Below are 15610 nucleotides of genomic sequence, written 5' to 3'. Positions count from 1 at the left end.
GAACTCCCGCTGGATCATGGGCAGATGCAGGGGGAGGGGAGCAGAGCCCTGAGCAGCCGGGACACCCTGGACAGAGGCGGGGATCTTGGGGGGCCGGGGCCCGGGCCCTCCTCAGCCCCATCAGGACATGAGCCAGAGCCAGCAGGGCCTGGTGCCCACTCGGGTGCAGCGTGGGGTGCTGGACTTGGGGGTGGGGCTGGCAGGAGGGAGAGAGGGAAGGAAGGGAGGGAGAGAGGGAAGGAAGGGAGGGAGAGAGGGAAGGAAGGAAGGAAAGAGGGAAAGGGGGAAGGAGGAAAGAGAATGAAACAAATAAAGGGACGGATGCATGGCTAAATGAATGAATAAATAATGAGCAAGAAGCACTTAGCTGTGAGCCTGCCCGGCCTAAGCGCGTTATAAGTATTTTCTCTGCACTTCCCTCCCCAGTTGCCAATCCCGATCAAGCTGCTCTCCTCACCCAGAAAACCTTCCTTCTCCTTTGCCCACTTTAAGAACCAGCTCCCGAGCTGCCTCTTGCAGGAAGTCGGCCCAGATTCCCAGGGCAGAATGTTCCTTCCCGCAGCTTGCCCCAAACTAGAGCCGCCAGTGGAGAGCCCCGAGCGCCCGAGGACTCTGGTTCCGTTAGAGGCCACAGGGAGCCAGACAAGATCTTTGTGCAGCTGGGGAGTGACAGGGGCAGACTTGGGGTCGAATCTCCACTTCGGATCGTTTCTGGTCCGAATCCACCTAAAATAGCTCCCGGAGGAACTGGTGCCGGCGGGTGTGGGCCCTCCCAGGGAACCCCGGGGCAGCTGTGGCCCTGTGGGAGGATGGCCAGTTAGGGTGGCCCTCTCTGCTTTGTTACAGGTTCTATTATGTTGGGAACCTGCCAGTTCCATGGCCCTGATTGGGGGGGGGGGGGGGCAGAGCCCCCGGGTCCCCAGCGCCAGGGGCTTCTCGGGCAGCCCCAAAGCCAGCACCACATGGCTGGAAAGGATGGGGGGACTGGAGAGGGTCAGCATGGACTCACCTGCAAGCTGGACACTGGCCAAGCAGGGGAGCTCCCGTGGGAGGGGCTGCCCTCTGACCCCAGCCCAGAGTGGCCCCCAGCAGGCCTGGCGCCTGTCTGCTTGTGGGGAATGACTCCTGTTGTCTCTCCCCATGGGGAAAGGTCTCCTGCTGCTGCCCTCCCGCAGAGCATCCTGGGAGGGGCCAAGAGGTGGGGAACGAGGCCCCATTTGCTCTGGGCAATCATGGGCAGTCCTTCCCCAGGGAAGTGCCTGCTCTGTCCTTCTGGGCAGGAAGAAATGCCCAGATAAAGTGCAACAGTGGGCTTGAGAGAGGGTCAGGCCCCCAGGGGGTTAGGGCCCCGGGCCCAGGGAGGCACTAAGGGACACAAGGGAGAGTGGGTGAGGGAGCGTTCCACTCGGGGGCAGGCACAAGCCCTGGTGGGGAAGGGACGGTGGCCCCAAGGCCTCTGAGCCCCTGGCAAAGGGCCCCCCTGGGAACCAAGAATAACTCTGGAAACAGGAGGGATGCACCCCCAGCTCTGGCCGCCCCCCCAAACAGGCAGGGACTCCCTATGGAGCCTGTCCAGGTTCCCCAATCTGATGCAGGAACCCCAGCTCTCTGGGGTGCCATTAAACAAGGCGGCCTCAGGTCTGAAGGCTCTGCCAGCTGCACTCTGACCCCTGAGCTTCCCAGTGTCTTCTGGGAAAATCCCCCAGCCCTCTCAATGCCGGGGCCCCTCCCAATGCCGGGGCTCGGCCCTGGCAGCTGTGTGCCCCATTTCTGCATCTCCCCTTTCTAGCACATACTGCCTCCCCCACCTCTTGTCTGTGCTCCCTGTGTCTGCTCTTGCTGTGCATTTCCCACCTCCTTGCCTGTGCCCCTCCTCTGCCCGGAGTGCTCAGTGGGGGGTCTTGTCCCTCCTACATTCATTTTTGGGACCGTTTTTGAGGAACGGTGATGGTGGGAGGCCCCATGGGCCTTGGATTTGCACTTTGGGGGCCGGAGCCCGGCCCCTCATTTCTTCAGACTGGCGCGGAAGGAGAGGAAATCTGAGTTCACTTCTGGGGCAGGGCCTGCGGACGCTTCCTGCGGGAGGTGGAGGGCCTGGCTAACAATGGCCTGGCCCTTCTCCGATCTGGGGCAGAGGTGAGAGGAGGGGGCCGCCAGCTGCTGAGGCCCGGAGGGGGAGGACCACAAGCAGGCTCAGAGGTGCCGGAGCCAGCTGGGAGGCCCAGCTCCATCCGCGGCCGGGGTCTCTCGCCCCCTGATGCCCGCCTGCTCCCGCTCCATCACCCTGCAAGGGACCAAGAGGCAGGCCCGGCACACGGATGGACCCAAAGTGCATGTAGGCCTTCCCAAACACAGGCGATAGCCAGCCCCAGCTCCGGAGCCCAGAGGCCGCCCAGGGAGGGGAGCCCGGACCCTCTGGAGGGGAGCCCGGACCAGCTGGTCACAGCTCTGAGGGCTAGATCTGGGAGGGGGCCGCTGCACCCTGTGCCCCTGGCTCTGCCCAGCACCCAAGACAGCAATAGCCCCCCTCCATCTTCTCCTGGCTCAGGGGGGTAGAGGGCGGTCACTGGGACCCTCCAGGATAACTCCACAGACACTCGGGGGAGCACAGCCTCAGAGCCAGCGGGGGCGCGGGGGCCTGAGCTGGGGCTGGGTCGCTGGGCCATCCTGGACGGCACCATTCCCTCCCCAATAACGCGTGGTGCTCTTCTCCAGATGATGTGCCCGGCCTGCTCACCCCCACCCCCAGCTGACCTGGTCAGGGCCTGGCCCTCTGAGGGCCCGGGGCACATTCAGCTCCGGACCTAAGTCTCTGTCTCCGGCCCAGCACCCATGGTTGGTAAACACGGCCTGGGATTAACAGCAGCTGCCACAGCCAGTCAGACTCAGGCCGAGGAGGGGGCTCCCCCGGCCCCCCAGGCCTGCGGGCATGGCCAGGACAGGCAGTGGCACCGGCACCTCCCACAAACCCTGGTGGCCCTCAATGTCCCGCCCCAGGGTGGGTGAGCCCCAACACCTGCAAGGGGGAGGGGAGACCGGGGCAAGACCCTCAGCTTCAGGCCCAGAGAGACCTGTTCCCCAGGGCTGATGAAACAGCTCACCCTGGCCCTGGTGGGGAGGGGATCTAGAGCCAAGGAGCCGCAAGCGGAGGGCTGGAGAGAGCTAGAAGCAAGATGTGAGGGGAGGGGGCAGAGATCTAGAACCAAGGAGATATAAAGGGAGGGGAGGGGAAAGGGGGAGGGGAGGGGAAAGGGGTCTGTGTTTTCTGAAGAACATGGGCGGCCCTTGGGGTGAGGAAGAAGCCCCTGGGCTCTGGGCAGACCCCATCAGTCATGGCCTCTTCCACCCGTTGTCCCGAACAGTTTCCCACAACAGCGGAATCCGGGGGGGAAGTGAGGGGGGGGAAATGGGCCCCGCCCACACACTTTCGCAGCAGGAACAAGGACTGGCATTCCAAGCCCTCCCTCAGAGCCTGGCGCCCCCCGCCCCAGGCCTCCGCGTGTTTGAGCAGACCTGTGCCATCCTTGCTCGGGACGCTCCCAAAGCCTCTCTGCCAGGACGGGCCACTGCCTCCTCCCTGCCCAGAGCCAGGCCACCCGGCCAGGTTGGCCCAGAGGTCCTGACCCCAGGCGGGTTCTCCAGCCAGGCCAGGCCATCCCCATCAGGCCCCAGCGGCCGGGGGTGCCCCCACAGGGATGGGCGCCAGCCCCGGGGCATGGTGGGAGCGCCCCCCGGCCAGCTGCTGCCCCCCACGGCCAAGCTTCCTGAGACTCACCTTCTCCAGGGCCTCTCTGTCGACCAGATCTTGCACAGCCAAGAGCTTGATGCTGAAAAACCAAGGAAACCGAGTCAGCCGGAGGGAACACTGCAGATCAGACCGAACCCTGGGGTCCGGGCGGCCTTTCTCCCCGCTCCCCACTCCTGCGCCCAGCGTCGTCTGAGCCGCAACCAGGCCGGGCAGGCTCTAAGCCTGGAGGCCCCAGATGGGCTTTGGGTCCTTTGGAAGGGAGCTAAGAGCCCAGTGTCTCCCCCCACTGTACCAAGGGCCCCACTTCCTCCCTTGGGATTTTGCTGGACCCCAAATTTACCAAGATAACTCCTCACTCCCTAAGGCTGGGTTCCCCAAAGATGCTTCCTGTGCCCTGTACCCAGAAAGGCAGCCCCCCCCCCCGAGCCATCTGGCAGAAACAGCCACAATCCTGCGGGGGGGGCAGGCAGGCGGGTGTTCTATCGCCCAGTCCCCCAGGCCCCCCATCGCCGAGCTCGTTGGGGCCCCCGGCTGGGAGACTGGGACTGGCACAGCTGCTACACAAGCCTGGCTAACTGCAATGTCGGATGGGGCAGGGGGCGGTGGGGGCGGGGACAGATGGGGCAGAGAGGGACAGGCTGTCTAAGGACCAGCCTGACCTGGTGCAGGGAGACTCTGGCCCCCAGACGCTTCTGAGGGATCCTGGGTCAGGGTAAGTGTGGATGGAAAGAGACCCCAATCGCCATCAATCCCAGGCGGGGCGGCGGCCTCAAGGGCGGGGGGTGGGGGTGGGGGTGAGGGTGGTTGACAGTTGTAAAAAGGACGAAGCAGGGAGACCGAGCAGCCGCCGACCCCCTGCAGAGCTCCCAGGGTAAAGGTTTTACTTTGTTTTCAGAGGAAAATACTCAATGATTGAGAAAAATCTGATTTAACCACAAGCCTGGGCCCCAGGCGAGTTTCCCGAGCTCCAGCTGACAAGACTAAAGGCAGAGGCCTCAAAGCCGCCACCAGACGGAGGAGGGGACGGCTTTCGCTTTCAGTCAGCATCGAACGGCCCAGTGGGTGACCATTGGACGCCAGTGCCATTTAACTCGGTGAGAAAGGTCAGAGCCCCAGTGGTCCCAGAGAAGTGGCCGGAAGGGGAGCCTAAGGGCAGCGGCCATCCCAAGGCAGAGTCCAGGGGCGGGCCCTGGAATCCAGCAGAAGAGGGGAAAAAGCGTTTGAGCCCACCCAGCGGCCAAGGTAACTCAACCAACATCTATTAAGCACCTACTGTATGCCAGGCCCCAGGGAAGGACACAGAGAAAGGCAAAGATGGCCCTGCCCTCTAGGAGCCTCCAGTCTGGGGGCGGGGATGGACAAAACGTCAAAGGTCGAGGAGATCAATGGGGCCTCTAGGAGGAGAAGACGGGCAGCCCCCAGGCCGGCCTTATGGGAAATCAGGGACCCGGGAGACACCATGAATGGTGACCTGGACCTGGACGTGGCAGCAGAGGGAGAGGACCAAAGGAAGTTGGCCCTTGGGGCAGGGCCTGGCAGGGGAGCCCCGGCCCCGGCCCTGGGGTCCGGTTGGGCCCGGCTGGGCGGCCCCTGCACTGCCCCCTGCTGCTGGCTGCTCTTCTCAGAGAAGCGCAGGCTCATTCAAGCTTGGGGGGGGGCCACAAAGCATCTCCACAGAAGGGGTCCGCCAAAGAGAAGGGGTCCGGGGGGGCACAGAGGAAGCCGAGGAGCAGTCTCTGGGCTTTGTCTTTCTGCGCTGTTTTTGTCAAGGATAATTACGCTTAATGATGATAATTAAGTAAAAGTGTGTGGCTCCCAGCATCCCCCTCTGCTTCCACCTGCCCGCGTGGGCCCAGACCGACCCGGACTGGGCTGCGCCACCATCGCATCCAGAACCTAATTATCGCTTCCAGCTGCCGGGGGTGGGAGGGCAGGGGCCCAGGAGCTGCCCCGCTCCCAAGGGGCCACAGCAAGAGGTCCGGGACAGTGGGAGCAACAAATCACCCGGCCGGGCCGTCCCACACATAGACGGCTCCATGACCGGACTGCATCCAGCTGGATCCAAGGCCAACCCCTCCACGATCAGCCTTGGAGGCTCTTTCCTGAGGGCTGTAGCTCTTTGGTGCAGAATATTCCTGTATTAAAGCCAACATTTCCCATAATCCATCAGTGCTCGCTGCGAACCTCTGTGACTCTGGGCCCAACGGTCTCTTAGCTCAGTGACAGTCGGGTCTTCAGCCACCCCCAGGGACACGGCCTTTACTGGCCGGGAGGGTGCCCGCTCGGCCGGGGCCAGGGGAGGGGCCCTGGCTTTGAGACGGAGTCTCCTGGCCTAAAGGGAAAACCCCTCCCAAGGGTGTCCGGCCAAATCCCTGAACTTCCACCTGAGAAACGGGCGCCCCAAAGGTGACTCCTCGGGTGGCTGCCGGGGGGATTCCCCACCGGCTCGTCCTCCCACCGACTCAAGTCGCCGCCCGCCCGGGAACACTGGGGCTATTCATCTGTGCCCGTCACAGGTGGCAGCCCCACAGAGCCCGGCCTCCCGCTGACCAGCCCTGCATGACTAACTCGTCAGATGAGTCCCCGGCGCGCCCAGTCCCTTGCCGGCCCACCCACCTGAGGCCTGGCACCGAGACTTAATCAGCTTCCACGCCTGGCTCTCGGCGGCACATTTGCCAGGGAGATGGAGCCGGAGGCGAGGCTGGGCACCCCCAAGGCTCCGGAAAGCGCCCCCCCCTCCAATTCAGAGCTCCTGTGCAGAGACAGCGAGGGCCGGGGACAGACAGGGACAGGCCAGGGGCCCCATGGTCCTGCTCCTTGTCCAGGGATCGTGGGCAGGGCTCCGGCCACAGGAATGCCATGGGGCAGAGGGAGGATGGCATACGGTACCGTTCAGCGGTGTTCCAGAAAAGCTTGCAGTGTGGCCCCACAGAGAAAAGTGCCCTTCTTGTGCGGGCATGGCTGGCAGCCTCCAGGGGTTCCCAGGGAACTTCCATGGGCTGCGTCATGCTGCTGCGCTGAGGAGTCAGTTGGGCATCAGAATAGATGCCCGGTCACACTGGCGGCCAGAGCGCCCCTCATCTGGGGGAACTTCACCTCAGCTCGGGGGCGGCATGCCCCGGGGGGCCCTCGCTCCCGGCCCGGCACCAGCCAAGCCAATGTAGCCATGAAATGTGACCGAGTCCTGGCCTTCCGCCAGGCTACTCTGTGACCCCCTAGCCGGGAGGTCAATGACCGGTGTCCGGCTGGCTTGTGGGAGGAGCCCTTCCCCCCCCCCTTCCTCTTCCCCCCACCCTGGGTTCTCCCCGAAGCTGTCACCGACCACACTCAACAATTTTATTTTTATCTGGCCGGCCCCTTCCTCTTTCAAACAGGAATCCCGGGACCAGGGGTTTGCCCAGGGCCCTGCAGGCGGGTTACTCGAGGTCATGGCGGAGGTTACTCGAGGTCATGGCGGAGGTTACTCGAGGTCATGGCGGAGGTTACTCGAGGTCATGGCGGAGGTTACTCGAGGTCATGGCAGACACTGGGCAGGGCTCCCGTGAGCAGGGGCACTGTCAAGGCTCCTGAACACAGCCTGGTGTTGGACTGGCCCCATGGAGCCCCCAGACCACCGGACAGCATGGGCAGCAAGGACACTGCCAACTGCTCAGCCCTGGGATCCCAAGATGAGGCGTCAGTGAACTGGCACTTGGGCCCTGACCCTGGCACGGAGCCCCCTAGAGCCCCCAGGAAAAAAAAAGCCCATTGGGCGGGCAGGGGAGGCCCACCTGCGTTCCCAGGGAGGGTCATCCCGAGACCCCGAGGTGGCTGCCGCAGGTTGGCAGCCCCTGGTGGGGACAAGAACAGACAGCGTGCCCATGCCCTAGCCTGGGCTATCCCCCCAACGCAGACCCCGCCCCCCGGGTTGTTTTTGCAGGCTGCTTCTGAAGTTACACCTCGTTATAACTCGGCATCAAACCCCGAGCCGGCTCCGAGGCCCGGCTGTTCAGTGATGCTCCATGAGCATCTTCCGGCCCCCAGTGTCGGGCTCCCCAGGCGCCCCGGCCCCTTCCCGGCAGCACCGTCCTCTGGGCTGTCTGGTCCAGCTCTCCCTGCTCCGCCCTCCAGCCCTTCCCCTGTCTGTTCCCGCCCCTCGCCCTGCCCCACCTCGGGGGTCCCAGAGTTCCTGGTTGCTTTGTGGTCCATCATGGAGTTCACCTCATTCACTGTTTGACACGGGGCGGGGAAGTAGTCCTTCAAAGACAAGGCTCTTTAGGGCCCCCTCTCGGGAGGCTTTTCAAACCAGGGAATGGGCGCTGGCCCGTGGGCGGCCGTGTCTCTACGGGGGCTTCAGGGGGGCCGGTGGCCAGTGTGGCGGCGTCCAGTCCGGCCGTGACCAGTGGGGCTCTCTGCCCCCAGCCCGGGGTGGGGAAGGAGGGGGGCTACCTGGGGCAGCGCTTCAGATTGCCAGCCCAGAGTCGTACACACACACACACACACACACACACACCCTGGGCCAAGGGAGTCTCGCTCATTCCCTGGACATGCTCAAGGTGAGATTCCAGCCCCACACTGGGCCAGCCCCCACCCTGGTGCTCAGAGACTCCGTTCCCCAACATGAGCAGGCAGCTGGAGGGGGGGGGGGGTCACCGCAGCAGGGTCACCAGGGGGCAGAGGCGGGCCTAGGAAGTTTGGCCAGCAAGGGACAGAGGTCTCTGCCGCCAAACGGGAGGCCAGGGTCAGAGTTCAGCCTGTGCTGGCAGCCCATTGTGCACCAGGGATTCCTGGCCTTATGTAGGTCAGAGGCCTCGGCACACCAGAGACCCAGGAGGCCACCCCTCCCCCTTCAGTCTCCTTTGCCCCCCCCCTTCCCCCGTGGAGTCCCCCATCTCCTTTGGCCCGGCTGCTCTTCTGAGAAATCAATAAAGTCTCTAAAGTCACCCCGCTCTTCTCCCCCGCTGCCTGGGCTCTGCCAGTCTCCCCTTTGGGAAAGTCTCAGACACCATTCAGGTCAGGGGCCGGGGGCCACCAACAAGCCAGGACGCACGACTATGCGAAGGGACAGACTGGGCCCCGCCGGCCACTATGTCCCCTTCTCTAACCTCACAGAGCCTGGACCTGGCTGCTGGCCAGCCCTGGTCCAGCCCAAGAGGCCTTGGTGGCTGAGGGGGCCAAGGCAGGACTGCCCCTGTCACACACACACATCCCAACCCAGATACCACGAATCTACTTCAGATACTGACTTAGAATGCTGCCAGCCAAGACCTTTGACCCCCAGCCAGGCTAGGACACGCCCATGGGCCCCCAGCAAGGGTTAGACCGTCCCAGGGCTTGGCCCACACTGGGCACTTAATACTTTTTGAATAAACATGTACAAATAATTGTATTCCAAGAGTTGGGTCTACCGATCTAGGAACTTTGGAGACCAAAGGAGCCATCAGCCCCTGCCCTCAGTATCATCCCATTCAACTTGGCAGGGACAGCACAGACACAGAAAAATCAGGAGAAGCTCATTCGAGGAAGAGCAGCACCAAGAACTGGGGGGCCAGAAGGGCTGAGGCCGGGTCTGTCCCTGGAGGTGATGGGGATGAGGAAGCGTGCTCCAGGCAGGGCCTGGGCCAAGGTGTGGAGGGGAGCCATGACAAAGCTGAGTTTGGGGGATAGAGATTGGGAGCCAAGACTTGTTTGGCCCAGGGCCGATGACCTCTAAGCCAGTGCAAAGGCTGGTGGGAGACGAGGCTGGGGGCAAGAGCCAGGCCGCCTCAGGGGAGGAAGTGCTGGTGGAGAGTCACTGACCTTGGACCGCCATGGTTGGGAAAGAGATGAGTAATCTCTGACAAACAGAGAAACAGCCGCCCTGTTGCTGAAGCCGAGCTCTTTGGCAGCCGGCCCTCTCTGGCCCCCCAGCCACTGGAGGGCCCCCCCCCATGGGCCTCCTATTTTAAATGCTTCTAAAAGGGGCAGCCAGGCAGAAGCATGGGGCCGGGGGCAGGGACCTTGGGGTAAGAGGGACAGAGACCCAGCCCTGGCGGGTGAGTAGCCCACGGAGCTCCGGACGGCCGGGTGCCCCTCCAAGAAACAAACAAACAGTCACAGCAGCAGTGCCTCCTGGAGCGAGAGCTGTGGCAGAAGGCTAACCTGAGATCTCCCTGGGCCTTCCCAAGCCCTCCGGGGAGGGGGGGGGGGTCAGGCTCTTTTTATCACTATCCCCATTTTATATATAGAGAAACTGGGGGTGGGAGTAGGTAAAGGACTTGGGCTCACAGTGTCTGGGGTAAGATTTGAACTTGGGTCTTCCTGACTCAAGACTGGAGGGACCACAAACAGTCTGAAACTTGTCTTGTCCAGATGGGAATCATTCTTCTTTCTCCTCTTCCTAATTTTCCTGTCACTGGGAAGGGCATCCCCCCCACCCCAGCATAGTCCTGCCCGCTGTGGGGCCCTGGGGCCTCTGCACCAGCTCCCCAGATTGCCCCCTTCTCTCCTCTGGGGTAGGCCCCCAGACCCCACCAGTGGAGGGCCCCCCCCCCTCCATTCAGCCCCCAGACTGATCTTCCTAAAACAGTTCTGATCCCACTGCTCCTCCTGCTATAACTTGCACTGGCTCCCCATCCCCTCCAGACCAAAAATCACCTTGCCCATTTTGTCTGACACAGGATGAGCAGTTGCTTCCTGCTTGTCTCCCCCACCAGACTGGAAGCTTCTCAAGATCAGGGACTGCCCATTGTTTCTTGATGTATCCCCAGAACTTGGTCTGACGCCCAGCACACAGTAAGTGCCTAATACATGCTTGTAGCCCAACTCCTAGTCCGGTGCCCTTTCCCCATGCCCCGGCTGCCCCTGGAACCTCTGGGGGTGAGCGTCCCAGCTTCAGGCCGCCTCCGCCGAAGATCAGAAGGAGGATACTTCTGGGCCGATGGAGGGTCACCCTAGCCGGGCTAGGCCTACCACAGAAGCTCCTTCTCAAAGCTGGCATCTTCAGAGGCCCAGCTGGGCCCACGTATCTTGGATGTGTTGGAGCCAGGGAGCAGTTGCCACAAGCTGAAGACAGGCAGGGGAAACCAAGGCCTGAGAAGCCTGCTCTCCACCCATTTCTCTTGAATTTTTTTTTTTTTTTAAACATGAGAAAGCGGCTGGGTGAGGACCAGGATGGGGCAGGAAGGGCCCAGGCTGTCAACTGGGGTCTCCATGACCCCTGGGGGCAGGCAAGCCAGGAAGAATGGCAGAGGGCATCCCCAGGGGTCAGCGGCCTGGCTTTCGTTCTCCAGTCAATCCGACATCCTCAGTCCAGGGAGCTCAGTGTCTGTGTAGAAGCTCTATGGAAACCAGGGGTGGGCGAAGGGAGAGCTGGTGTGCTTCCAGATGCTCAGGCCCCCTGCCGAGAGGTGGAACCCAAGCGGAACTAGGCTGTGGGAGAGGGCACTCCCGCCAAGGCGAGAGGAGAAGATGGCGGCTCCAGGGGAGGACACAGCGCCAGGTTTCGAGTTGGACGCCACCTCTGAGCCTTGGAGCGCTACTGCGAGTTTGGCCTGGTGCCCCAAGCCCAGGCCCTCATCCTGTAACTGAGTGTGCCCGGGGCCCCCTTCTGCCGCTCTGCCTCCCAACCCAGCCATCCACCCTCTTAAGTCCAACACCTCAAGCTGGCCCCGAAGGCCCTCCTGGGCTCCCTGGCAGCCGTTACCCAGGGATCCGCCTCTGGTGCATTCTTCCTCTGCGACGTCAGCTCTCCAGGCGGGACGATTTGCAGCCTTGGCTGGACACGTACAGAGGGGAGCTACGGCCACCCTTTGGTCCGTTTTCCTCCATGTCCATCACTGCGCGTAGGGCTCCCGTCGCTCCCGTCCTCGTCACAGATGGGATCTCGGGGCCCACGGAGGCTCATCGCCCACACGGCCCCACCCACACCTTCCTCCTCGAATTCCCCGCTCCAAGGTGGCATATAACAGGGCCAACAGCAGAGGCCCATTGGACCTCATTCCGATCAACAAGGAGGATGCTGGGATGGGAACCATGGGCCCCTTGGGGGACCCAGTGACCGAGGAAAGCCGGGCCGAGGATGGGGCTGGTCTCTTGGAGTTGGGGAGGCTCAGAGGGAGGCCAGAGAGGGGGGCCCCGGATGGCAGGATAGAGAGGTCGGACGTGCCATGGTCCACAGGGCCACAAAGAGTGGGACATGACTGAGGAAACGAATAGCAGCCCCAACGATCACCTCAGAAAATGTTCTTCTCCTCCGCCCCCTTCCCAGAGCCCTTGGCCATCTGCTTAGCCTCCACTTTCCTTCTGATGGCTGCTAATGGTTTATCCATTACATCCATTACAAAACAGAGTCTTTTTAAAAAGCCGTCTCCGTTTCATTTCCTGACTGAATTGCACTGCGGTTTTTGGCGCCATTATTTTCTCTTCGAATCCTGGCCCATGGATGCATCCCAAGACAAATTTGCCTCTGAGAATGGCTTTGGCCCATTCTGAGCTTTCTGACCACCCTCGGGCATTAGAGAGCCCAGAGCCCGAGGCGCCAGCAAGGGAGGGTCCCGGGCCAGGATCCTGGGGCACAGCAAAAGTCTCAGCCACAGGCTTCTACACAAACCCCACCAGCCCGGGCTCACGACCTCAGCGGTGAAACGCCAGAGTCCCGGGTTAGAAAGGTCCTCAAAAAGCTTCCCCAGCTCCTTTCCCTGCCATTCAAGGCCTCCTATCATCTGGTGCCTTTCTCAAAGAATACAGTGTAAAGTGTACAGTTATGCAGTGCATAACTAGTGGAGTTATGAACTGGTCCCACTGTTGTGGAGAACAATTTGCAACTACGCCCAACGGGCTACAGAAGTGCATGGCACTGCCCCAGAGATAGGGCTGCGCCCCAAAAGGATGAAAGGAAGGAGAAAAGACCCATTTGTATACAAACATTTACAGCGGCCCCTTGTTGTGGGAGCTAAAAATGAAAATCAAAAGGATGCCCATCAAGCGGGAAATGGCGGAACAAGCTGGGGAACCAGGCAGGGAAAGAAGGTTGTTGTGCTCCGCAACAAGGTGTAAAAGGACAGTTTCCAAGAAAGCTGGAAAAGCTTAGAGTGAACTGAGGCAAAGTGCAATGAGCAGAACAAGGACAACAATGGCAACATTGCAGCAAAGACCAACCATGAGCATGACCAGGAGGACATCCTATACAGTATGGGCAACACTGCGGCAATGACCAACCATGAGCAGAACCATGAAGACATTGATACAGCAAGGGCAGCATTGGGGAAATGAGCAACCATGAGCAGAACCATAAAGAGATCCTATACGACTTATTGTGTATCTAATTTATATTTTAATATATTTAACATCTACTGGTCATCCTACCATCTAGGGGAGGGAGTGGGGGGGTAAGAGGTGAAAAATTGGAACAAGAGGTTTGGCAATTGTTAATGCTGTAAAGTTACCCATGTAAATATATCCTGTAAATAAAAGGCTATTAAATTAAAAATAAATAAATAAATAAATTTTCCTGATTTCAAGTCTAAAAAAAAAAAAAAAAAAAAAAAAAAAGAGAGATCCTATACAGCAATGGCAACATTGTGGAAATGACCAAGGATGAGCAGGACCATAAAGACATCCTATACATTGATGGCAACATTGGGGCAATGACCAACCATGAGCAGATCCAGAAGGACATCCTATATAGAAATGGCAACGACCAACCATGAACAGAACCATAAAGACATACTATCCAGCAATGGCAACATTGTAGGAAAGACTCATCATAAGCAGAACCATAAAGACATCCTATACAGTAATGGAAACATTGTAGCAAAGACCAATCATCAGCAGGACCATAAAGACATTCTATACAGCAAAGGCAACATTGTGGCAATGACCAACCAAGGGCAGGACCAGGAGGACATACTATTACCTGCTGCCCTTGTGGTTCACACCAGTACCTGGAATTGTCTTCTTGTGAGCGCATGATGGTGACTCAAGGAGACTGAGAGGCAGTTATGTCATCTGATCCCTCTCTTCTTCCCTCTGCCTCCAATTTATCTCATTCCCAGTCCACAAGCAACATCTGTGTCAGTCAGTAAAGGCTGCCAGGCGACTCCTTCAGATGTTATGATTCACAGCTGTGGAGGTTCTTGCAGAACTGACCTGCCCCTCACAGTGCACTTAGGCATGGTCCTTAACAACATCCTATACAGCAATGGCAACATTGTCCCAATGACCAACCATGAGCAGAACTAGGAGAGCATACTGTTACCTGCTGCCCTTGTGGTTTACCCCAGTATCTGGAATTGTCTCTTCTTGGGAGCGGATGATGGAGACTCAAGGAGACTGAGAGGCAGTTGCTTTTCTCTGAGCTCCCACTGAGAGACCGTCGCATTGTCTGTCCTTTCTCCTCTTCCATCTGTCTCCAATTTATCTCATTCCCAGTCCACAAGCAACACCTGTGTCAGTAAAGGCTGCCAGGCAACTCCTTCAGATGTTATGATTCACAGCTGTGGAATCTCTCAGAGAATTGACCTGCCCTTTACTGTGCACTTAGGCATGGTCCTTAACAACACCCTATCCAGCAATTGTAGCAACATTGTAGCAATGACCAATGAGTAGGACCAGGAGGAAGTCCTATACGGCCATGGCAACATTGTAGCAATGACTAGCCATGAGCAAGGACCAGGAGGAAGTCCCATACAGCAATGGCAACATTGTAGCAATGACTAGCCATGAAAAACTCCCGACTCTGCTCAAGACTTTGATCTGTGAGAAATCCAAAGAGAGATCTGACAGACTCTGGACACAGTGGGAAGCACAATCTTTTCACTTTCTTTGTTTTTCTTGCTTTTTTCTTTTTTCTTTTTTTTCTTTTTTTCTTTTTTTGCAACAAGGCTAATGGAAATGTTTTGCATGATTTCCTATGTATAACTGATATCCCGTTGCAGCCCAGGTGGGTGGCAGTGCCATTTATAGTAAGAGGGAAGGTGGGAGGGGAAAAAGATAATGAGTTTTGGGGTAGACACGCTTCTCCAACTTTTTCCACTTTTGCCCAATAGATTTTTACAAGGCCCTGGCTGGGTCTCTAAGTGTACAAATCAAAAGATTACTGATAATGAATCATCATTTTCTGACCCCACATTCAGTTACAAGACCCCACATGGGGTCATGACCCACAGTTTAAGGAGCTGGGGTTTATCAGACGTGAGCCGGTAGAGGAAGACCTTTCCCCTTCTGGGTCTCCCCACACCGCAGTGTCTGCACCTCCTTGGGGTACTGGTGGGTGGCAGGACAGCTCCTGGGCTTGTACCATGCAGGGCCGGGAGCCGATCTCACCTAAACTTTGCAGCTCCCCAGCAGGGCCTTACTTAATGTCTGCCGAACCAGGCCGAGGTCCTGATTTGAGAACTAGGGACCTTTCCTCCAGTGAGGAAAGTTTTGTGATCAGGAGGGAAAACTTGCTTTTCTTCATGAAAGGGAGGATGTTACATCACGAGCACATAAGTAATCTTAGCCTGGATTGCTGAGTCACAGCCCACAGCAGCTTCTCGGGGCCTTGAAGAAAAGTGATACTGGGGAGCACAAGCTGAGCTCGTGCTACTGCCCTTCCCCCAAGCAAGAGGGTCTCCAGCTACTTCCCCTTTTGGGCGTCCAGCCCACAGCTGCACCACCTAGCTCAGTGAGCCCCTAATCTGAGAAGCCACAGCCGGCCGGCAAGATGGCGGCCGGCAAGATGGCGCCCGGTGCGCAACATGTAGGTCAACCAGTGGCGTTGGCCACCGTGGGAAATCCATTATGGGGGCCCTGGTTTAGAACTGCAGAAGAACTTTTACACGTGGGGAAACAGACTTCTGAGGGACGTCCAGGCACATGAATTCGAAGGATTAGAACTCACACCTTCCGCCCCACGCCATG

At 59.2% G+C, this 15610-nt stretch overlaps 1 protein-coding gene across 1 annotated transcript in view; it reads right to left on the bottom strand.

Annotated features, from left to right (window-relative positions):
- Positions 1–15610, bottom strand: part of EEPD1 (endonuclease/exonuclease/phosphatase family domain containing 1) — a 36937-nt gene that overhangs the window by 11273 nt on the left and 10054 nt on the right. The window contains exon 3 of the mRNA XM_031951709.1: positions 3776–3827. Within this exon, the coding sequence (XP_031807569.1) occupies positions 3776–3827 (52 nt within the window). The remainder of the gene's footprint in view (positions 1–3775; positions 3828–15610) is intronic.

This window comes from Sarcophilus harrisii, chromosome 1, assembly GCF_902635505.1.
Source record: "Sarcophilus harrisii chromosome 1, mSarHar1.11, whole genome shotgun sequence".
In the NCBI taxonomy this organism is placed as follows: domain Eukaryota; kingdom Metazoa; phylum Chordata; class Mammalia; order Dasyuromorphia; family Dasyuridae; genus Sarcophilus; species Sarcophilus harrisii.
Note: the sequence above shows the minus strand (reverse complement) of the source record. Positions and strands in the feature narration are given on the sequence as shown.